Raw genomic sequence first — 23,638 nt, 5'->3', positions numbered from 1 at the left:
ATCTGACATCCACTGAGGTACCCTTCTTTCCCTGATGTTTTTAGATGGAGACCGAAAAATTGACTTCTCCCTTCCCTTCTAGACCTCGTCGCAATCATGGCACCGCATACCAAGCCCGCCCAGTCTGCACCGAGAACCCCTAAAAAGCCGAAACATATCGAGCGACTCGCCGAGACCATCGACAAGCTGAACCGCGATTACAACCTCGCCATCGAGATCCCTGACCGTACCTTGACCCCGAGACACTCCGAGCGCCGCCGCAAACACGATGCAGCTTTCGCCCGGAGCGACAAAATTGTGTACTGCATCAGGTTCCACTGCTTCCAAAACACCACTGTTCTCGACAAGATATTGCATGCCTTCCACTTAGAGGCTCGTGCCGCCAGCCAGAAATGGATTCGTTTGTCCGACTGTTACGACCCCGTCCCTGCCACAGCGAGACCACCAATAGCCGAATCTCCGGGAGAGGTGTTGGAGCTTCAAGAGATTCTAATCAGCGTGCTGGAGAAGGCTAAGCCACAGGACAGGGAGGACATTCCCAAGCCAAGACCCTTTGCGCGTGCCCAGAGCGGCCCGGCAGTCTACACTTCCATCGAGGTTCCCAAGTCTAAGAGAAGGCCGCCCGAGGACACGAAGGACTCCCCAAAGAGGGTCAAAGCTAGCCCGGCGGTTGACGAAGAAATTGACGAAGCAATTGCCGATGCTTTGGACAAGGTCCCTAGCCGCTCCCGATCTGCCAAACCTGATTTGCCCTCAGCCAAGTTCGTCAGGGACAATCCTTTCAGCGACATTAAGCCTAAACCTTTGTCAAATGTGCTTCCGCCCCTACGGGAAAGCGTGTATGCTGCTGCCTCCGTCGCAACATCGGCCACCACCAGCCGGGCTTCGCTATTCTCTGCCGCGAATGAACCTCCTCCTAGTACTCAAGAGACTGTTCCAGCGCCAAGCTATGAGGCAAGGATACGAGGACCGGTACTCTCGCAGGAGCCGAGATCTTCTCAGTCGCAAGACCCCTTTCCAGCTTCGTCAGGTCACTTGGATGCTCTCAATGTCTCCTTCACGGAGCATGAGTCCGAGGTGTCTTCAAGGCTCTACACCAAGCCGCCTGGCCATGTACCCACCCCGGGCGACAGCTCCCCCGGTCTCACAACGATTTACTCGGAGATCTCAGGTCTTAATGATCCCGCCCTGTACCAGCCAATTCTGAGCCCGTCAAAACGTTCAGAGCCAGTTGACCTCCAGTCCCGGCTTATCGCCACCTGGCGTGAGTTTCTCGGCCCTTGTCCTCGTCGCGCCGTGCCCACTGCAACAAGACCGTACTCTCAAGCTTCTGTACTGACTATGCTCTAGCCAGATTCCCAGCATGGCTCAACCGGGCTCCTTTTGCCGTCGCGTGGGAGATCACCCGTATCGCACTCCACTGCGGTGTTGACCTTGGTGAAACCCTCATGTCTTACGATGAAACCTGGATCAACTACAATAATCTCTGGAGAGCGCTGCTCGCACACCCATCCTTCGCCGGCAAAGCTTTCCCCGAGAGACCAACAACGGATGCTTGGACTGCAGGTCTGAGTGGCTTCAAGTCTCCTCGAGGACAGCATGTCACTTTCACGGCCTCACTTGTGCAAACCAAGAAAGTCAAATCAGGGCCAATCTTCTCTTTGACAATGGAGCCAATTGCGTTAGACCAGGGCTGCCGCCTGCACCGCCGATTTGGATCTGACCGATTTATTGAGCTTGTCATCCCGTCTCCGAACTCCTGGGAAACGCCCATCAATAATCCCAAAATCTCCGAAGACGTCATTGATTGGTTCTCTTCTCGGTTGCATTATCTCGCCGGCCGGCAATGGCGCGCTTTTTATTCGCGAGACGCAGGGTACAAGACGCCTCAGACCAACGTGAGCCTTGGTCCTGACCCCAAGCCCATCTTTCGAGAAAAGATAAGTCTTTTTGCTGAAAATGGGAACAACTTCCATGCTGCTATCCCCATGAGTTCAATGCCTGTGGAAACTCCTAGCGAGCTCAGAGTCAAGCTGGAGGTGCGAGACATGCTCGACTGGCTCTTGCAGTTGGACTGCAACGAACATCAGCCGTACCTCAAATTGTTTGCCCGCATTCAGCTTGGACTCAGCAAAACAACCCCGGTTGTTGTCCTGAATCGCAATCAGATCCGTCATCAGGAGAAAGACATGCTGTCGCCAATCGGAAAAGTAATGAACGACGGTATTGGCCGCATGTCACCTAAGCTCGCTCAAAAGATCAAAAACGTCCTCGGGTTACAAGACATTCCTTCTGCAATTCAGGGGCGTTTCGGCCCTGCCAAAGGCATGTGGCTTATTGACATTCAAGACACTGGAGACGACTTGTGGATAGAGACATGGCCATCCCAGAGGAAGTGGAATTGCGACTACCTAGATCCAGAACATCGCACGCTCGAAATCAAGAGCCACGCTGCCGAGCCGCGATCCGCAAGTCTCAACATCCAATTTCTTCCTGTCCTAGAAGACCGCGCCGTAGACAAGCCAGGCATGAGGAAGGCCATCGGAGACAGTCTCGTAGATGAACTCAATCGCGAACTAGAAGGCCAGAAAAATGCCATGAAGTACCCAGTACAGTTTCGACAGTGGGTGAACGAAAACTCCATCGGTCGGAAGCAACGCTTGATCCACAACAGTGTGCCCTTTTTGGCCGGCCTCCCCGACTCCAACGAGGAAACGATGAACTTTCTCATCGACGGCGGCTTCGAGCCTTCCAAGCAGAAGTTCATTCAGGATATCGCATGGAACCTTCGTCGCCAAAAGTGCGAGAACCTGAAGAAGAAGATGAGCATCAAGATTCCCAACTCTGCCTACTTTTACATGGTCATCGACTTTTGGGGTGTGTTGGAAGAAAACGAAGTGCATCTTTGCTTCTCATCCAAGTTCCAGACCGAATCCTTTTCCGACTCCATGCTGCACGGGTGCGATGTCCTCGTGGCCCGATCTCCTGCACACTTTGTGAGCGACGTCCAGCGGGTAAAGGCAGTCTTCAAACCAGAGCTTCATGCGCTGAAGGATGTCATCGTTTTCTCAGCCAAAGGGGACATTCCACTGGCCGACAAGCTGTCTGGCGGCGACTACGACGGAGACAAAGCTTGGGTTTGCTGGGAACCAGCCATTGTGTCCAACTTTGTTAACGCCAATGTCCCCCCAAGTCCAGACCTGTCCAGGTACCTCAAGAAAGACAAGACATTGTACGAAGACCTTGTGCGGCGACACGGCAAGGTTGCAGCGGTCCCTGCAATGATAAAGCAGAGTATCGCTTTCAGTGTGCGCCCTAGCTTTTTGGGTATCGCGACGAACTTTAAAGAACGGCTCTGCTACAAGATCAACAGTGTAAACAACAATTATGCGCTGTGGTTAAGCACCCTTCTTGGGAACCTCGTTGACCAGTCCAAACAGAGCTTCGAGTTTACGGCAGATGATTGGAAGAGGTTCCGCCGAGAGGTGCTCGACAGCCACAAATTTCGAGACTTGGATGAGCCGGCGTACAAGAGTGAGAGTTGGTCTAGCAGAGGTAATCCTGCCCACATTATTGACTACCTGAAATTCTCGGTTGCCAAACCGACCATCGATAAGGAGCTGGAAAGGTTCCACCGAGCGATGAATACGCGCTCTAGTTCTAAACGCGAGTTGAGGTCTCTTCAGTTGAGTAAAGAAGACAACGAGGAACCGACAGCTGAGTACTGGGATCCCGACTTAGTCACGCCACACGATGAGCTTGATAAGCTGGCGTCGACTATGCCAGTGCTCAAGAAGGTGTTGAAGAACCTGAGGAAGGACTTGATGGCGCTGGAGGAGCAGTGGGGCAAAAGTGTGACCATGACCAAGGACAAAGACGAGCTTCCTCGCCGTATGCTCGAAGTCTACGAACTATGGTGTGCCATTCAGCCTCGGGCAGACGAGGAGCTCAACCCCTTGGCTACGGCGTATCTCAAACAGTCGTTCAAGACGGAGGAGCACACTACGTGGGCCTTGATTCGCGCCAGTACTGCCTTCAAGTACTGGTACAAGCGAAAGTCCACCCTCCTGTGGCGCATGGCTGGCAAACAGCTGCAGCATATCAAGGCCATGACAACGGCTTCACGTGACAAGGTTCCTGTCACCGTGGTGCCGCACATATACGCGGCCTTGAGGCCTGACAACAAGTTCATCACTCAGGCCGTCTCCAAGATGAAGGAGGATGGCTCCGAATATCCTGGATTGGAATCCGACGGCGAGGATTTTGTGGGCGACGAATAGTGTCCGTCTACACCACCTATGTCTTTCCACAAAAGTCACCTCGGTTGAGACCTTGGTGCCCGACTTTGGCGGCTCCGGTTCGCAGAGAAAGTCGGAATATCTGCCTCATAGAGGTTGAGGCTTGGAATTTTCTAGAGCGTTTCGCATGGATACCCCTTTGTGTTCGTATTTTTCAGCAGGATTTGGATATCATCAAGGTGCCCTGTGGGAGTTTATGGTAAAGAATAGAGCCTACCTGTACCTGCGTTTACCTTTGAGGCGTATTGCATGGCAGCCTTACCGTGAGAATTTTGATGCCCATGGGTCGCCAGAAGGCAGTTTGAAAGCCATGCCAGAAAGGTGGCTTCGACATAATTCCGTTGTGTGGTGGAAGGGTATAAAGTCGAAACTTTTTGGGCCACACGCCGCTCACCCTCTTTTCCCTCCTTGTCGAACTTTCAGATCTACAAGTTGGTTCTGTCTCAGTACACCAAACAATCAAATCCAACAAGATGTTCAACCCATACAATATCCAGACGTCATTCCCAACCAAGAACACGGCATCATCCTCTTCGTCATCGTCGTGGCGGAAGGGCGCCGACCCCTCCCAGCGTAGCCACGAGACCGAGGATTCGATCACATACTTGGACATTCCTAAGCCCGTCAGCTCCATCATGGCAGACAACAGGCGTCTGAACGGTACCCCAATGGACGCCAAGTACACCAGGGACGAAGTCAAGGCCGCCGTCCGCACCCGCAGAGAGAACAGAAAGAACGAGGAACGCTTGAACCAGCAGAGGAAGGGAATCCTGGCCAAAATGCAATCAGACGACGGCCTCACACGCTACTTCTTCTCCGTCTTCCCCGACGGCGCGCCCATCCCCGGGATTACAGCCTTGGAGGACTGCGTCCTTGGCATCCGCCATTCCGAGGGCCGCAAGCTCGACACGGAGATCACTGAGGCCGAGGTCTCCCGCGCCCTGGAGCTTTTCGCCGACCAGGTAAAGTGGCACAACGCCAGTCTCACGCCTGTCGGCACGGTCAGCGAGGAGTGCGTCAAGGGCTCCACGGCGGACACGCTTACGATGTGGCTTGAGACCCTACGGCTGCGACGGAAGCTTTCCGAGACGACGGAACAGTCTGAGGGATTGGCTCTGCAAGCGCGAATTGATAAACTGGTAGAGAAGAGAGTCCGCGCCACAGTAGAGAAGCAGAAGGCCGCGCTGCATCCCGAGGCCAGTGGGGTCGGAATTCCCAAGAGGGATACTAAGTGGCCGGAAAGCCAGTTCCAACATCCCAAGACCAGAGGCTGGCAGGCGAAGTCTACGCCACAGGAACGGATTGAGGCGTGGGCAGCGTGGGAGCGCGCCAATGACCGTACGGAGGCGCGGATCAAGCGCCAGAACGAGAAGACCGCAAAGCAATTGGCCTGGGAGTTGGATCAGCAGCATGCGGCGACGCTGAGGAAGGTATTTACCCCGACCGAGGAGGAGCTCAAGGGGCTCAAGCGCTCCTTGAAGCCGGAGACCGACGGGCTCGCCAAACCCAAAGATAACCGTGGCGACGGTATGAAGAAGATTATTGAGCACCTGAAGGCCGGTTCTGATTCTTGGTCGGCCGACGGCAATGACGGTTCCGAGGGGCAGAGTACTGCGCAGCCTCTGTTCTATTCGCCTACGAAGGAGATTCTTGATACTTTCAAGAAGGCCTGGAATATGCCTCTGATAAAGTCAATGTTCTCCGAGATGTCTACCCCAGAGAGTGACCCCAAGGGGAAGGGCAAAGCCGTCGACCGCAGCGAGGGCGGAGATGAGGCTGCCAAGAGAGAACGCAACCTACAGACCTTCGAGGCTAGACAACGCCAAATGGAAGAAGATCTTGCCGTCGATGACGGTGACAAGGAGCATTTCCTGTCAGATGTGCTCCATGACCCACACTGGACAGGCCGCTCCAACCCGGACAGTTTCCTGAGAGGCTGGCCCCAACGTTCGAACGAGACGATGTTGGCGGTGCTGGGGCGCGCTTCGGAGTTGTCGGAGCAGGAGAAGCAGTGGGAGCGCAAGCAGTACTGGGCCGACTCGGCTGCGCAGATGGACGTTCAGCTGCAGAGGGTGAAGCGGCAGCGGGAGGAGAAGCTCGAGAGCGAGAATGCTTCGGCTTCAAAGAAGACCAAGACCGAAACCGAGGCTGAGGCCGAGTCCAACGAGCGTGTGCGCAAGAACTTCAGGGCCGGCTTCGAGAAGTGGAAGAGCGAGAACGTCAAGCAGGTCACTTTGGCGGAGGCGTATCAGCACTTGTTCAAGGGCAAGGACAGCACTGCAGAGGTCGACCAGACTAACACCCCTGACGACAAGGCCGCCGGGAAGCAGAAGATTGACGTTCCTTACGTCGCGAACCCCCCCATGACTTACGCGCCATGCCGTCAAGTCTTTCCCACGTCGAACGCCAGGAATGAGGATCCTGACAAGGGGGACGCCGTGTCCTGCAACTTCTGGGCTTCTCCCGAGAGGCAGCTTCTCAACGCGGAGGCCCACGACAATTCCCTTGAGGGTCTCGGTAGTAGCGTCGTTGTTGGTGCATATGAGGAGCCGCCTAGCACTCGTGCTGCTAAGAAATCAGCCGCGGCCTGGATGCATCAGGGTCCGACGCCGCCCACGGTGACAAGCGACGGCCGGTCTCAGAGCACAAAGGAAGCTTTCCATGAAATGATGAAGAGGATTAAACGCGGTGAAGAGGCGCAACTCCAGCAAGCGCAGACGGCCGCGAAGGCCTTGAAGGACCATGAACAAGGAAAAATACGATCTCGTGGAACCTTTTTTGAGGTTCACCATCTGCCGCCTCAGAACTCATACGATACATCCTCTTTTGGAGAAGCAGCCCAGGCTCCGGCGGGCCCCAGTTTCAGTCCAGGGAAGCAGAACGAAACGGAGAAAGCTCCGGGGCAGGAGAAGAAGGAAAGTCGGGGCAACGGGGCTGAGATGCCCTCCGGCGACCGACCAATCTGGACGACCACAAGCGCGTACCCACAGCCTTCACAAGGACATTACCCGACACCCAAGCGGCCTTCGCTCTATGTGGACACCCTTCGCGGGCAGTTTACTCCCATAACCGCTGCATCGCACGGTTGCTACAATGTTCCCCCGCCGGCAACCGTCTCGGCAGAAAAGGCTCGAATGCCGGCTTCACCGTTCCCACGGCCCGAGAACCGGAACGAAGCAAAGAAGACCCCCTATCAAGAGAAGAACGACCATATGTCCTACTACAATCTGCGTCCCTCTGTCGACCTCAAGCATCCTACCCCGTACAGGCCCAACTATACTTCTCCGTATGCGCCCAACTGGACTGGCCCGTCGACGCCCTACTATAACTGGATGAACTATGCTTCCCCGTCGACACTCAACTACGCTGCCGTCCCGGCATTCTACTCTGCTACCCCGCCGACCAGGTCCAGCTATCCCACCCCGTACACGCCCAACCATCCTCTCCCCCGGCACACAGCCTGCTATGATGTCCCGCCGCCACCCTCTCTTCCCCCGCCGCCACCCATCCGGACAGAGACGACCCGAGCAACGGCTCAACCCCCGCGGCCTGCTCCTAAGCCGCCCGTCGACTTTGAGTTGGCGTATAACATACTCGCCGCCAAGTTCCAGAACTTGCACATCTCCACCGCGGCGACCGTCCGGGCCTTGAACGAGGACCTGAAGCGGGCGTCCACCTCGGTCGACAGGATGATCCAGAAGATGGCGGAGAAGGAGGCTGCTTCTTCGGATGCTCCTCGAGACGCTCCTCAGACTAGTTCTGCAACACGTCCATTGTATCCTGATGCGGACGTCCCCGAAGAGGCTGCAGATAGCGTTGCAGAGGTGGGTGACGAGGTCGAGCAATGCACACAAGAGAATGAGCCAGTGCGATACTGTGAACCTTACGTTGAGGACGAGGAGAATTCCATGAACCATTATAACCAGGATGATCCACCTACTTTGATGGATTCTGAGGAGGAAGAGTCCTCAGATGAGGACGATGAAGACGAGTCTTCAGATGAGGAGGATTCTTCAGATGAGGAAGATTCTTCAGATGAGGATGACTCTTCAGATGAGGATGAGGATGAGTCTTCAGACGAGGATGAGTCTTCAGAGGAGGAAGATTCTTCAGATGATGAAGATGAGGACGACAACGAGTCTTCACAGGGCGACCAAGACGAATCCTTGGATGAGAACGAGCCTTCGTACGATGAACAGCCTTCATACGAGGAAGAGCCTTCACACAAGGATGAGACTGCGATGGAGGACGAACCTATAACAGAGGAGCCCGAGCAGGACGAAACCGAGGAGGACGAGCCTGAGCAAGAGCAGTGCCCGTGCCCCGAATGCCAATGCGCCAACGCTTCCTGGTCCCACATCGGCGGCTACGACGACGAGGCCTGCGATGGCGAGGACATGGTCTGCGACTGTGCGGAATCTGACGATACCCTTCTCGATAGCTGCTACTGCGCCACGTGTGAGTTGCTCCGCGAGTCGGGCGCTGAAGTCCCTGAAGAAGTGGCGGTGTCGGATGCCACCTCCGAGACGGAGGGCGAGACCGCGAAGGTGGAGATTGACGATGAGGATTACTGCATCCTGGACGACGAGGACCGAGATGCCGAGCAGGATGATGAGTACGAGTGGGTTGGCGAGGATGAGTTTGCCTAGAGGGCTATGGGTTCTGTAGGGTTGTATGCTGAAGTTGTCAGGGAATCAGTAGTACAAGTCAATAAGTTCAAACCCAACGATCTTACATGAGTGAACGTGGACGTGGTCGTGACTTTGCTGTGATTGATACCGAAAAGCAGTGAATAGTCAATGCTCATCAAAGCACCCAAATCGAGACGCTGCGGTTGCCATGAATCGTTCTTATTGTATTGTTTTTCTAATTTTCCTACTTTTCTGCATGTTTTTGTCGTATCTTGGTGGTGTGAGATGTGAAACGCGTCACCTCATGGTGTTGGTAGCCATGGCAGCTGTATCGTACGGAGGAAAAGCCCATAAGCCCATAACGCCAACCAAACCATTTCATATCCGAGTAAACCCTTCACGATCAAACGCCAACCTGATATCAGCCCGACTTCGCGGGGTCTTGGAAGAAGATGACCTGCACCGTGACATCGTCTCTTACGCTACGCGACAGGGGAGGATAGGCGAGGGCGACGCCAGTGAAGAGCGTTCTCCGGGCGCCTCCGAGGGCGTTCTTGATGAGGTGGACGGCGGCGTTGTCGAGATCTTCGACGACGAAGTTCTCAGGCTTGGCGTACCAGTTAGGCCAGCCGTAGGTCAAGTCAAGCTCGCTCTTCTGGCCAGGGGTGGCGGCGAGCTTGTCCTGCGGCGTCTGCTTGCCGGCCTTCTTCGCCGCGATCCATTGCGAGACGCACTCCACGGCGTCCTTGGACGAGATGTGGTCCCAAAGTCCGTCCGACGCGAGGATGACAAAGTCGGGACTCTCGATCTTGGTTGTCGTGACGACAGGCGCCGCGGTCATGTAGGGTGCCGTCTTGGTCTTGGGGCGCGGGCCGGTGCCCCAAAAGTTCTGGTGGATATGAGTGATGAAGTCGTTGTCCCACTTCCAGCGATGGTCGCCAAAGGCGCGCGTGACTGCTATTCCGAACAGGCGCCCTGACTTGGGATCGATCATGTCAGCCTCCTCACCGGGGTGCTCCTTGGCGAGCCGGTCGAACTCGTCCTGGTTGCGGCCGTTCTGGTCCTTGGAAAGCTCAAGGGAGGCGTAGGAGGTTGCGCCAGCGGGGATAGAGCCCAGAACGGCGCGGGAGTCGCCGGTGCAGGCGACGCGGAGGGTGGAGGTTACGGGGTCGAAGATGGAGAGGAGGGCGCAGGAGCCGGCGATGACGGGGGCAAGGACGGAGGTCACGCGGGAGTCGGCGGTCTCGCAGGTGCCGGCTTTGAGGCCGTCAACGGCTTTCTTGGCGTTGGAAAAGAGGAGGTCGTCGAGGTTGGTGAAGGCTTTGACGATGGTGCTGTCGATGGTGCTGTCTGGGGCGCCACTGGGAAGCTGAGATAGAGGGGCAGAGACGGCAGGGATGAGGGCGTCCTTGAGCACGACTGAAGTTGCCCATCCGCTGTTTTAGGGTCAGTGAGGTGAGGCGACAGAGCATGAAGGGGCAACCTACGCGTGACCGTCGTAAACTCCGTTGAAGAGCGTCTCGGACTTGCCCACGCCCGGGGCCAGGGAGAAGGCCATCATGTCCTCGACGGGGTGGTTGCTCGCGACTCGGGCGGCGTGAACGTGGGTGTTCTTGCCCTCGGCCGTGAATGAGCCGACAAACACATCCTCGCGGAGCTTCGCATCTGCCGTTTCGAAGCTGCCGCTATCGACGGGCGACTTGGTCAGGGCGTCGAGGTCGACAGGGCCAGAAAGCGTGGGAATGGCGCCGCTTTTGCTCGTCTTCTGGTACTCAGCGAGCTGGTACCCGACACCGCCTGCAAGGACTGCTGCGACGGCCGGCAACGCGCGGCTTGACGACTTGGGCTTGGGAGGGCCGCCGGCCGAGTAAAGACGCGTCCAGCGCGGAGCAGCACGGACAGCGGTGCTCGGGGCTGAGGAGAGACGGAGGCCGACTCCGGCGCCGACGCTGGGGCGACACGCAGCGCGCTGCAGCATCATTGTTGCAGTGCAGTGCGGTGCTGGAGCAATCGGGGTCTTTGGTGGTGGGAGGGAGGAGCCGGGGTTCCCTTGGAGGAGCGACCGCTTGGCGAGAGATGGATGCTGGTGTTGGTGTGGTGCGGCGAGGGATGGATGGTTCCCTATTGTTGGTACCTGTGATGTGGTTCAAGGTTGGTGTTGTTGGTAGAAAGAATGTCGCTTTGTGGTGAAGAAGGTTCGGTTGGAATTCTGACACCAAGCGGTCAGCCGTTTGAGAAAAGAAGGAAAGAAAGAGGGAAAGAGCACCCCTTGCCGCAAACGAAACAAAACACACCTCACACAAGGCAGGCCCGTTGATTTTGTCTGAGGTAAGAACGGGTGAGATTTTTGTGGCAGGTGATCGCGTGCCACTGCATTCGGACCCTTGCGTTGCGTTGAGTGAAGGGTGAGTGCAGGGCAGCCTATGAGAGCAGCTGAGCCTGTGAGTGAGCCTGTGATATGAGTGCGAGCCACCTAATAAGCTGTGAGATGCACATTTCCAATGAGTTGTTCCCCAGCCACGATTTATTTCACTCTGCGGCACGGACCGCACGGCATCTGCCCGCAAATTACTCGCTGAACTCAGCCTCAGTGAATCAAGGAAAAATGAGGGGTGATGCCTCTCAATTGAGGGGAGAACAACTCGAAGGATTCTCTTATCTTGGACGACTCCCATTAATGGCTTAGTTAGAGGGTCCAGTGGCTCAGAGAGGGGAAACTCGTCGCGTTGTAATGTCGGTTGTGAGATCTCGTGATAGCGCCTTATCCAGATCATGCAACTGACATGGCGCCATATCCCCGGCTTTTGTCCATGATTTTCAAGATAACCTGCAACATGACTAGTAAATTCGTGTAAATTTTCACTTCGGTTTCTTTCACTAATTGCGAGTCCTGATCTTGAAAGAAAAAAAAAATTCTAGCTGTTAACTCCTCCATTGTCTTCGCAAGACGGTGAGAGCTCCACACCAGCACCTGCGCACCGTCCACTTGTTACAGACCGACTTACTCCAGCCTCACTTTCGAATCGAAATAATGAGAACTTTGCGCAGTTATACAAGAAATTTCCATTATACTGACCAAGTATCAATTTTCTAGTGGTTATTGTCTTGGGTTGTAAGTTTCACCCCTCGTGTTTCTCACTGGTGTGATGGTTGTGACATGCGATAGGTAGTTAGTTGTGTTGACCTCAGTCCTCACAGCCACAGCTCACTTCACGTCGTCGGACATAATAATGTACTTTACTGCCACCTTGGGCGAAAAAATGTATCATAGCTCGAGTATCTGTTGCTCAAGTCTTATCAGGGCACCGTAGATGGTGTCACTGAATTAAGCTGCCCCGGACCCTTAAGGCAGTCGTCGGAGGGCGACAGAAGCCTAGTGAAGTTCACGACACTCACTCAACACTCACTTAAATTGGTCAACAATCGTTCTCATCTCATGTTATATGTCCTCTAGCGAAAGCACATGAACCATGCAGAGCATGCCTGCATTCCAACGCCTACCAAGTACGTATGGTACCAGTTCCACGGTTCATTATCGTCCCAACTGGGAAGGGTGAATGCAGCCCCGAACGGGCATGGTTCATGATTGGCTTGCCCGAAACTGTTTAGGAGCATTCCAACCCGACAGGGGCGGTAGCACCTTTTATTCGTTGAGATCCTGGTGACCCCTCCGATATGCAGAGCAATCAACTCATCGCAACGGTGCCAAGACGCAGAACCGTTGGAACGGGTGGCTCGGTGTAAAAGGAGGGGTATGTGGCCTTGCCCGCTGAAGAAACCGCGCTCTCTCATGCTCGTTTCGTTTTAATAGCCCCCGAGCCCTGCACTTTGCAACCAGAACTGACTACTATCGATGCAAATCATTTGATAAATGCTGGCATGGCATCAACAGAGCAGAACCCCGCGGCTGCTAGTAGCGCTCCGCATTCGACTTCGATTGAGCTTGGTACTGAGCCCATCATCCCCGTGAGTACAGACTGCCCAGAGCTAGACCCTTGGAATGGCACTGAAAACGCTTTGTCAGCATCCTGGATTTGATGATGATCGCGACTCGTTGGCAGGCTCAGAATTGTAGGTATCTAAGACATGGGATCCTTCTTTAACACAATGGTCAAGACTAACAGCATGAAAGCAACACCGCGAAGTCCACTGCTTCGCTAACAGCAAGCATCACCGAGTATCGCAAGCTTCACGGTCGCACGTACACCCAGAAAACGGATTACTGGGGTCCAAACGATGAGCAGCAGAACGAGGGGCTAGATCTTGCGTGCGTTAAGAACAGCTTTTTCAGTCTTGCCGAACAAGTTGTATTGACTTTGACGCCAGGCACCACTGGGAGACTCTCTTGCTCGGCGATCGACTCTTTTTGTCCCCAATCGGCGACACTCCAGGGGTAGATATTTGACATTTTCTTCACACAGTTGGTTTTGGACTATCTCATAGGAAACATAGAGAGTCCTTGACTTGGGCACTGGAACCGGTATCTGGGCCATGTAAGTTTCTTTTGCTGTCCCTGAGTTCAGCGGCCAGAAGAAAGTTGACACAGAAAATGGTGACTTCGCCGATGACTTCCCAACCGCCGAAGTAATCGGCGTTGAAATCTCACCTATCCAGCCAGGCTGGGCGCCTCCTAACTGCAAATTCCAAATCGATGATGTCGAACAGCCATGGACATGGTCTCTGGATTTCGACTTCATTCACCTCCGCCACATGGAAGCATGCATTTCAAACTGTCCGGCTTTCTACAAGCAGATCTACGATCACCTCAAACCCGGCGGTTACTTCGAGATCAAGGACTTTGACATTGAGTTCCGATCTGGGGCACGCGGCGACCTACCAGAAGACCACATTTACCGGCGATGGGGCAAGGTATTCTTTGAAGCCGCTAACAAACTCGGCAAGTCGATGGACCAATCTCGTGGTGGGCATCAAATTGCCGACGCACTGAGAGACGCTGGGTTCGTTGACGTTGTCGAGAAGAGGTGGGCTGTGCCTATTGGAACCTGGCCTAAAGATCCCCCCCTCAGGGAGATTGGTGCATACAACCTACAGTTTCACGATCAGTCCCTCGAAGGCTTCTCTATGTTCCTCTTGACCCAAGTGATGGGCTGGGACAGCACTCCGGCGGCGATGTTCGTCGCCGAAGCGAGGGCGGCGCTCAAGGATCCCAAGCTTCAGACTGTGATATACTTGTAAGCGTCTTGCGTGCATCCTGTTGTCAAGGTACTCACAAAATCTAGACAAAACGTGTATGGACGAAAGCCTGAGACTGTGGTATGACCTACGAAGAAAGAGCTTGTTGGGTTAACGTGTAGCCGCGCCCATCGAAACCTTGAGGGTTTTGGCATTGAATGGATCCGGCCTTAGGGGGGACTCAGCAGCGTAGGATATATATAAACCGCGTCCTAGAAGAAATACTGTTCATGCATTTCCTTCTGTCTCATAGTACTCAAAGTAGAAGACCTTCACACCCTGAACCATGGATTACAAAATACGGCTTCATTTACTAAACAGGTCGATCCGAGCGGCTGCCGCAGCGGCGGCCCCTCCGACATTCCATCGGTTTCAAGACTTTCCCTGCGAGATACGCCTGATTATATGGCGCGAGTTCTTTCTCGAGCCAAGGTTCTTTCAGTCTGTTTGTCAAATGCTGAAACCGCGGGCCAATGGCAGCAGCTATGATTTGCGTTGGACGCTAGTCCACCATGGAAGCTCGAGAACATACTACAATTCCATCAACACGCTAATCAACAAAAAATCGACAGAGGTGGCCCGTAAGATCCGTCCAAAGTCTTTCTTCCCCATCTTTGCGCCCGGAATCGGTGTTTGGGGACTGAAAATGCGGTGTGACTCACACCCCGTGTACTTCCACGTCAACTGGGACGTCGACTTTATCAATCTCGATACCGCTGACTTCGGACTTCAACTTACCCACACCGTGTCCGAGTCCATATCGTGGTACAGTAAAGTTCGGAATCTATCTCTGGGACTGTCCCAACAAGGTGGCAGTAAGGAGCCGTTTGAGTACCTTTCGCAAGAAAACGAGTGGCTGTGGGAGAGACGTTCCCTGTTCACGAATCTCAAGAGCATCATCCACTGCCAGGACCCTTTTCGGGAGCCTTGGTACAACAGTGCTCGTTATTTCCAAACAAAATATCTCTTGCGATATTCACAAAAGATCCCCCCGCAATGGAAAGACGTAGCGTATAAGGTGTGCTTTCTTAGCCCGTGGACAGTTCCGGATACAACGCAGCCTCAATGGACAGATTTTCTTGAGCAGCTGCGCGCGGAAGGTTGGTACCTTGATACGGACTATTTACAGGACGAAGCTGAGGGCGCAAAACACCTTTTTGAGGGATTAATGGAACCTTGAGATCTAGCAGTGCAAGGAAGGTAAACATCAACATTCAGCGAGAGTGTTGGTCGGATTTGCGGGATATTTCGAAGTCGGGTTCAGATCTGGTCACTCCGCGTATTTCCCGACAAGAAATCAGATTAACAGACGTAGGTATGCATACGAGTTTATTAATCGAAATAAACTTCAGCAGTTTTTCAACGTATTTGATCTCTATAGTGTGTCAACTGATCAAACGTTAGTTGCGGATCCCATATGGAGCTAGTTGGGTCTCATAGTCTTGATGTAGGATACCTGTCAGTTGCTTATAACACACCCATAGAGCTTGAATCCGTCTCAGTTCAGCTTCTCTTACTCCAAAAACCTAAAGACTTTTCCGCGCTCGCAGATCTTTCTTGCGCCCCTGTCACATCCATAAGTCGTGTCTAGCTGTGGGTGTCGCGCGGTTGTGTTGATGTGACGGCGTGTGCAGCAACAGCGGAAGGCTGCGAGATCAATCCAATGCAACTGGAAAACGAACCAGGAAAACGCAATCACGTGGCCTGAAGTGCTACAGTAGGCAGCAGGCAACCTTGACAATGAAAAAGGACAAAAAGGGAAATGAAAACCACAAAAAGCCCAGATTGAACTCTACGAGGGTTTCTTGCAGCTTCCGTGGGATTCCAGGCAGACAGGCGGGCGTCGTGTACTCAAGCATTGACAGCCAACAATTCCAAGGCGTCGGGAACAAACACGCGCCAGAATGGCGGCTGCCTAGTCCACAATAGTTGTCGACATTAAAGTTTGAGGCATTGACTGGCGGCTTGTGGATCAGAGTGCAAATGAAATTATCACATGACAAGTCTTTCCCGAACGACCTAGCAGATACCAGAGGACCTGAAGTTGGTCTGTTGAAAGTGAAGAGAGAGACCAAAGCGTCCACGAAGTCACCAATGCCGGTCGCCGGAAGGATGTTTAGTTGCGAGATAATCCCAAGCTTAGTTCTACTTATTACTGTAAGCCAAAAAAACATACCTTGATGAGCGTATTTAACACGCCTCCTAGAGCCACTAGAGGTCTTTTACCCTATGCCGAAGACTTCAAGAAACCGCCTTTCATGAAATGAAACGTCGTTAAACGTTTCTTCCATCTGTGCATGACTAGCAACGGTGCGCCTAGATTCTGAGGGAACATGTCAGATGCCCCGGAGAGACTTCTGGGATGTAACCACTTACGTATCTGTCGGAGAGCACGCAGCAAGGACAAGAACATTGCAACCAGAAACCGAGGGTACCTTCAACTAATTTTAGTACTGCAAAGGAAAAGCCGTCAAGTTCACCAACTATTTCGACGGCTACACTGTCAAAGCAACAACACACACGCCAACATGAATTAAGTCCGATGAGATTGAAGAGATATCAAACTAATTGGGGTATATGCCAGGATCCCAAGATCCTCATTCTCAATCGCCAATGCAATGATAACGCCCCGCAACCCAAATCGCTTGCTCGCTTACTTCATATCGCTCGCTCGCTAGTTTCATACCATCTCCGTAGCGTCCACAGGCTTCTGCGGCGTCTTCCTCTCCGACGACACCCGATCAAGTGATATCCTATCATCATCCCCATCCTTGTAATCAAACGGCGCGTCATTCTTCAAAGGCCAGTTCCGCGTCGTCGTCGCCGTCATTGGCACCAGGCCCTCATCTTCTGGAATGTCCTTGACAGCCTGTCGCCCGAAGCTCTTGCGCCGCGTGGACTTGGGCACCGTGGGTGGCAGATTCGTCATGGCGGCGGCCCTGTCGAACACGGTGGGTGAGTTGGGCTCGTCGTCATTCATCGCGAACCGCTTGGATATGCTGGGGGCAACATGTCTCATGAATGCCTTCAGGAAGGGCAGGCAGGTGCAGATGATGCCGACGTTGGCCTCGACCACGCTGTGAGAGCAACGTTAGCCACAGGGATCAATGAGGGGAGAGATGAAGGTACGTACCACCAAATGATGCTGATCGATGCGGTCCAAGTAAAGTCAGAGTTATTGAAGCCTATCGGGATCATAACCATTCGGACGATGCTCGGTCCGAGAACACTAATACGCACAGCCAGTCAGCACTCGTTGCTCACCTCGACCTCAGTATGTGAGGAATTTCGGACTTACAATCCACCGGCCATCAAGAATATCGTCATCTCAATCTTCTTGACCAGCCGTAGAGACAACGGCGAGAGGATCCAGATAGGAAGAAGCAGGATAGCGAGATCTGTGGCAACATTGCACACAGAGAGCATCAACCACCACATCGCCCGGTCGACGCAGGTTCCCGGCGTCTCGGGCTCCCAGATCTTGGCCATTGGCGTGCAGAGGTAGACCCATCCGAGAGCACCAGCGACAGAGTATCCTATCGTAGCAAACATGACGAGGTAGACGGTCGTTCGCACCGTTGGCTTGAGCGGGAAGCGGAGGTAAAAGACTAATATCGACGCTTTCGTGAAGAGAATCGAGAGGCTGTAGGCCGCCAGGTCGGTCATGCTCAGCTTGTGGAAGGCGACGGCGTCTGCCCTGGATACGTCCCAGATGTGGTGTCCCGCTCCATTGCGTGTCTCGTAGACCTGAATGACGGAGTATGCGGTGGCAAAGACCAAGGCAACGAAGATGAGGTCGTCGTCGAGCTGGTGACGGTGGATCACAACGCGGACGGTGTACAGACGAATGCCACAGAAGATGATTGCCAAGAGGTTTAGCAGAATCGCTACGACGAGGACCTGTGGCACGAGGGACTCTGAAGGATTTTCGAAGTTTGAAGTCACCCCCGGTGGGGGCGGTGCAGCGCTGATGAGCTCGTCCTCACTCATTGCTGCCTTGTCATGATGAACCGGTTTGAAGATTAGTAGGTGAAAGGTTTGTCGGTTGTCAAGAACGGCATGACTTGCAGGAACGAAGGATCGAAAAAGGCGTCCGTGGATATTTACCAACCCTGAATCGCGTCTTCGGGTCTGAGATCTTGGAATCCTCTCCCCTGTCGTCACGGAGCCCCGTGGGAGCTTTGAAACGTTGATGGTTGTTTGGTCGCACTGACTGGTTCGACATCCATCATTCGACCTACTAGTCACGTTTCCCCATCGGCAAATGCTACCAATCGTCGCTTCACCCTGGAAGCTTATCCGGCTTAAGCCTGGGGTTGTCGCGGTTCCGGCAGCCAAGCTTCATTTTCCAGGGGGGGAGGCGCGGCGAGTTTGGTGTTTCGGGAAACGGCAGGCAAGCGGTCGGCATCTTGCTACGGTTCCTGAATCTAGTTACCCCTTGTGCCTAGATGGCCCTGAAGATCTCCCCCCTCGCCAAGTGCTTGGTTGGATTAAGCTTGAGTCTAGGGCCCGCGAAAGAAGCATCGGGAGGTGTTTCCGACTATCCTAACTGGACGCTAGCGCGGCAGGGGGACAGCCGCAGAAGGGAGATGGTGCGGCGGGCAATGTTTGTTTCCAAAGCATAAACACACGGCGTGATAGAAACAGAGAGCGAGAACATCGCGATGTGCCGCGCTAGCCATCTGAGTTTTGCCGCGGAGGGGAGCGTCGCGATAGGTTGGGTAGCTTCCGTCGGCACGTTGTCAACGGTGGGAAGTGGGAGCGATAGAGATTTAGACTCCCGCCGGCGACTTATCAAGCTTTCAAGGCGGATCAAGGGCCTGCGTCGAGATCCAGAGGGTAGCGTGGCCGATCATGTTGGAGGATGGTGGCGAAGCGAATCGTTGTCGATGTTTCCCGCTTCGGAAGATTTCTGATACAGTTCGTCGAGCATCCATCCCAGACCTGATGCACATCAACCCAAAGCTTAACCTAACTTCGGGCGGTAGGAGCACCAGCCCAGCCAACAAACTTCCAAGGGCCCTCACCCACTACACAATTCTCCGGCTGGCAGTGGTTCTGCCGTTGGGACGGCGGCGAGAAGGGGCGAGGGAACTCAGCTCGAAGGAGAGGTATTGGTGTGCAGGCTGGTGATTGGCGGTGTCGCTTCGCCGCTTCGCGGACCAACCAGATAAGTCAAGATCGACGAGTCGTCCCAAGATAGACATTAGGAAAATGTAAGAAGGAAACGATATCGATGGGTTGGGTGATGGGAATTTCCAGCATTCGCAGCAATTTTGCCTTCAGAGTTGGCTCAGCCGCTCTTGGAAATTTCGATAAACACCTCCAAACGGCACATCGCCAACAGGAGGGACGGACTCTCGGCCCTTCGTCCAACAGCCGATGACAAGGGATGACGTCCGGTGGCATGGGCCGACGGTAGTCGAAGCCGATATGTTGACGGTTTCAGACCAAACTTCGACTTCATGTCACGGGTTGCGGGGAGAGCAGTCTCAGCCGAACGAAGCGGTGCGCGCACGGTACTTGGACTTCGGCACATCCTGATGTCGACATTGACGGGTGCTGTCATCTGTCTGAGCGCTCGTCTTATTCCGCCAGATCGGAGTAGGAGATCAGCACGCAAGACTGACATGTCAAAGCCGTCGATATGGTCTGCGATATAGCTCCTGTGCATCGAATTCTTGCAATGCACCGGGCACGCGTTTCTTGCAAGAAAACGTTGTTGACACTCCCAAAATAACAGAGTGTGGCCGGTAGGTTCGTCTTTCGTCAACAGCCGCTCCGTGTCCGGTGGCTTGGCCGGGCCCCGATTGGCATACTCGGCGTGGGGCGCGGATGCAGTGCTAGGGAGCACAGGGCCCCCGTTCCTGCAGGAGACTTTGGAGAAAGAAGAAGGTCGTGATAAGGTTACATTGCCCACGGGGCGTGCTAAGCCCAAATGTGAAGTTGGCTGTGAATCGGCTCATCCCGACACGAGAAAAGGGAACGGTGGAGCCGACGTCGGCTTCTTGGTCGAGGGGTGTCTTAAATGAACTGCAGATAAGAGCGTTCGGAACCGCGACTGTCGCGCTCGGTGTCGACTTATTGCTGTAACGTGACGTGCTTGTTTACCGTCTTGAGTGACCTGCAAGGCGCAGATAGGAGCAAGATCGCTTTGCCAAGATGCTTAATGAAGGCCCTTGTCGGCCGCCCATGCTAATAGGGTCGCAGCGCCGAAATACGAACAACGATATTGCATTGCCCTGCATTGCCTAATGCACCAACTCGCCGGTCGCGCGCTGGACATCGAAATTGGGCTGCCGTGATATGAATCGCGGAAGATGTGATGCTGTTGTATATAACACGATGACTCCACGAGGAGATGCAGTGAGCGTCCCTTATCGCCAGGTCTCCTTGTGATCCGCGTTTTGTTGTCGGTTGTAGTCCCAAGATGCATCTATCGCGTCTTCTTCTCGCGGTCTCCAGCGTGACCGGGGCCGTCGCCCTCCGTGACCACCCCTTGATGCGCCGGGCCGACGACAACGCCCCGGAGACGGCCGTGAACAAGACCACGGTTGAGCCGAAGCGCTTCATCGTCGAGTTTAATCAGGTGTGTTATGTCCGTGCCTCGTAACCCAGACAACAACCGCTCACACCATCCAGGGAGCTGATGCCTCCGCCGTTGCCGACGACATCGCCAATCAGCGCGGCGCAAAGGTGCTTCGGGTATTCAAGAGTGACGTCTTTACCGGCGCGGCTGTCGAGACCGATGTCGAGAACATCGACTCGCTGCAGGCGCTTGAGCCTATCAAGCAGGCGTGGCAGGGACGAAAGTACAAGCTGGCGCCCAGCGCGCCTCTGGCGTCCTTCAGCGAGAATGCGACGGCCATCGGCTATGATGTCCACCACATGACGGGCGTCGACAAGCTGCATGCTGCCGGTGTTCTGGGCAAAGGCGCCAAGGTTGCTGTCGTTGATACCGGTATCTGGTACACCCATGAGGCTGTGAGTGGCGATCGAACGTCGGAGATCTAGAAATTATCTGACACCCTTCAGCTTGGTGGTGGCTTCGGCGATGGCTTCAAAGTTGCGGGAGGCTATGACTTTGTGGGTGATGGAAGTAAGACCCTCTGATCGGAGTAGTTCCTTCGGATCTTGAGATTGACCCGGTTCTTAGCATGGCCAAATGACGGTGAGGTCAAGAACCCAGACGCCGACCCGTTGGACCAGCAAGGTCACGGAACACACGTCGCCGGTATTATCGCCGGCAATAGCAGCATGTAGGTTGACGCGAGAGATGCCCTCCACAACCAGCGCGGACCGATTCCTGACACCCTTCAGCCTTACTGGAGTTGCTCCCGAAGCCACGTTGTATGCATACAAGGTGTTTGGCAGCGTCGATGGGACGGACGAGGACACCCTCATCGAGGCTTTCCTCACGGCGTATGACGCCGGTGTAAGTAGCCTAAGGTTTCGGCGATCGGCTTCTGCTGACAGACTTCTAGGTCGACATCATCACTTCGTCTATCGGCGGCATCAGTGGTTTTCCGGATAACGCTTGGGCCGTTGTAGCCTCGAGGCTTGTCGACAAGGGTGTTGTTGTCACGATCTCCGCGGGCAACGACGGCCAGGCAGGTGCATTCGCTGCCAGCAGTGGATCATCCGGCGAGCATGTTGTTGCAGTTGCATCAGTTGAGGCCGATGTGTTGGCATCGTCGTCTTTCAGGGGCGTCTTCAACTTGGACGGGCAGTCCAACGAGACTCGTGTCGCCTACCGAGCTGTAGAGGACTGGTACCCTTCTGATGTGAAGGACTGGCCTATTGTGCCCCTGAGCCTCAACACCAGCACGGCCGATGAGGCATGCAATACTCTCCCGCCTGGCACTCCTGATCTGACTGGCGTTGTTGTATTGGTGCGCCGTGGAGGCTGCAACTTCGATCAGAAGCAGCGCTACCTCGCTCCTTTCAATGCCTCCCATATTCTTTTTTACAGTAACGACATGCCTCTGGTGAGGCCTACCACTGAGGACACCAGCAGTCGAATTGCCATGGTCGAAGCTGGTGTTGGTGCTGCCATCATCGGCACCATCAAGGCTGGCGGAAACGTCACGGCTGACTTCACTGAGCGCCCCATCTTCAACATTGTTGGTATCAAGAATGAGGAGAACGGCGGTGTTGCCAGCTCCTTCACTTCCATTGGTGCCACCAATGATCTCTTCATCAAGGCTGACGTCGCGGCGCCTGGCGGGCAAATTCTCAGCTCCTATGTTGGGGGCGGTTACTCCATCCTCAGCGGGACGAGTATGTCATGCCCGTATGTTGCCGGAGTCGCTGCCCTATACGTCAGCAAGTTCGGTGGTCGCAGTGTCCACGGTCCTGAATGGGCGAAGAGTCTTGCCATGCGCATGATATCTTCCGGCGAAGCCATCAAGTGGGATGATGGAGCGCTGGAGAACAACGAATATCCCTTCTATGCTTCTGTAGCCCAAGTCGGCACTGGCCTCATCAACGCCAGCAAGGTGCTTGATTATGAGACCACACTTTCGTTTGCCAAGTTCGCCCTGAACGACACCCACCACTTCAGCCGATACCACTCCGTCGACATCACCAACTCTGGAAATGAGCCGGTGACCTACAGCTTTGAGCAGCAAGAGTTTGGCGGCATGAACACCGTCAACCTGGACCCGACCGCCTGGGGAACTCCCAAGATCGCGTGGGGTGAGGAGGTCTTGGCCGCGCCACAGAAAATGACCCCTCAGATCTCCTTCCCTAGCGCCGTCACCATCCAGCCAGGAGAGACCAAGACCACCCAGTTCAACTTCAAGTACCCCGAAAGCCAGGATCTCGACCCCGCCAAACTCCCCTTGTACAGTGGAAAGGTCTTGATCAAGGGTAGCAACGGCGAGACGCTCGGCGTCCCGTACATGGGACTGGCTGCTGACCTGCAGAAGGATATCGGCATCATGTTCCAGTACCCGGTCGGGTGGCCACAGATGACATCCACCCGAAGTGACATTCCCATCGCTCAGAAGTCCAACTTCACCTTCAACCTCGACCCCGAAGTTCAGGACTTCCCCAACGTGTACACGCGTGCCCAGTATGCCACGCGAGAGTTGAGGTGGGACATCTTTGAGGAGTCATGGACTGAACGGGATTGGAAGTACCCTCCTGTGGTCGGCGAGGCAGGCTTCGTGGGAGCTGCGACGAGCTGGTCGAAGGCGCTGGGCAAGAACTACATCGATCCCAGTGTCGATGACCCCAATGACCTCATCACCCTTCCCATGCGTGATGTGCCTAGAGACATCGTAGGTTTATACGGTACAGAGCTGTGGTGGCTAGGACGATTGGCGAACGGCACTCAAATCGCGCCGGGCAAGTACAAGATGCGGTTCGCTGCTCTTTTCCCGTTCGGAAACCCAGAGGCCTCAGACAACTGGGACGTCTTCGAGACCCCGGCTTTTGAGGTTCTGCCATTGGAGAGTTGAGTAGACGGTGACAGTTGATGATAGAGTTTCTTCCATAATGTCTTAATGTAAT

General features: G+C 54.4%; 6 protein-coding genes across 6 annotated transcripts; 4 read left to right on the top strand and 2 right to left on the bottom strand.

Annotated features, from left to right (window-relative positions):
• Positions 1-96: 96 nt before the first annotated feature.
• Positions 97-4,280, top strand: SHL2-0 (putative RNA-dependent RNA polymerase SHL2; the record flags this gene model as incomplete). Its single annotated transcript, XM_032022312.1, has 2 exons — positions 97-1,264; positions 1,351-4,280. The coding sequence occupies 2 exons, from the start codon at positions 97-99 to the stop codon at positions 4,278-4,280; spliced, it is 4,098 nt and encodes a 1,365-aa protein (XP_031880807.1).
• Positions 4,281-4,771: 491 nt separating this feature from the next.
• CGGC5_v015356 (Dynein heavy chain-like protein) lies at positions 4,772-8,947 on the top strand (the record flags this gene model as incomplete). Its single annotated transcript, XM_032022311.1, has 1 exon — positions 4,772-8,947. The coding sequence occupies one exon, from the start codon at positions 4,772-4,774 to the stop codon at positions 8,945-8,947; it is 4,176 nt and encodes a 1,391-aa protein (XP_031880805.1).
• Positions 8,948-9,350: 403 nt separating this feature from the next.
• Positions 9,351-10,910, bottom strand: CGGC5_v015355 (Protein phosphatase 2C-like protein; the record flags this gene model as incomplete). The annotated part of the gene is made up of 2 exons (XM_032022310.1): positions 9,351-10,365; positions 10,417-10,910. The coding sequence occupies 2 exons, from the start codon at positions 10,908-10,910 to the stop codon at positions 9,351-9,353; spliced, it is 1,509 nt and encodes a 502-aa protein (XP_031880872.1).
• Positions 10,911-12,808: 1,898 nt separating this feature from the next.
• On the top strand, positions 12,809-14,209 carry CGGC5_v015354 (Secondary metabolism regulator LAE1; the record flags this gene model as incomplete). The annotated part of the gene is made up of 7 exons (XM_066153243.1): positions 12,809-12,895; positions 12,954-13,000; positions 13,062-13,196; positions 13,256-13,322; positions 13,382-13,422; positions 13,453-14,121; positions 14,170-14,209. The coding sequence occupies 7 exons, from the start codon at positions 12,809-12,811 to the stop codon at positions 14,207-14,209; spliced, it is 1,086 nt and encodes a 361-aa protein (XP_066007478.1).
• Positions 14,210-16,802: 2,593 nt separating this feature from the next.
• Positions 16,803-18,112, bottom strand: CGGC5_v015353 (Satratoxin biosynthesis SC1 cluster protein 4; the record flags this gene model as incomplete). Its single annotated transcript, XM_032022307.1, has 3 exons — positions 16,803-17,199; positions 17,256-17,351; positions 17,421-18,112. 3 exons carry the CDS (start codon positions 18,110-18,112, stop codon positions 16,803-16,805), a joined length of 1,185 nt encoding a protein of 394 aa, XP_031880897.1.
• Positions 18,113-20,552: 2,440 nt separating this feature from the next.
• vpr-7 (Minor extracellular protease vpr) lies at positions 20,553-23,586 on the top strand (the record flags this gene model as incomplete). The annotated part of the gene is made up of 6 exons (XM_032022306.1): positions 20,553-20,711; positions 20,765-21,106; positions 21,158-21,221; positions 21,279-21,381; positions 21,443-21,557; positions 21,607-23,586. The coding sequence occupies 6 exons, from the start codon at positions 20,553-20,555 to the stop codon at positions 23,584-23,586; spliced, it is 2,763 nt and encodes a 920-aa protein (XP_031880891.1).
• Between the last annotated feature and the right edge of the window lie 52 nt (positions 23,587-23,638).

This window comes from Colletotrichum fructicola, assembly GCF_000319635.2.
Source record: "Colletotrichum fructicola Nara gc5 chromosome Unknown KSG_Nara_v1_contig09, whole genome shotgun sequence".
NCBI classification, from domain to species: domain Eukaryota; kingdom Fungi; phylum Ascomycota; class Sordariomycetes; order Glomerellales; family Glomerellaceae; genus Colletotrichum; species Colletotrichum fructicola.
Note: the sequence above shows the minus strand (reverse complement) of the source record. Positions and strands in the feature narration are given on the sequence as shown.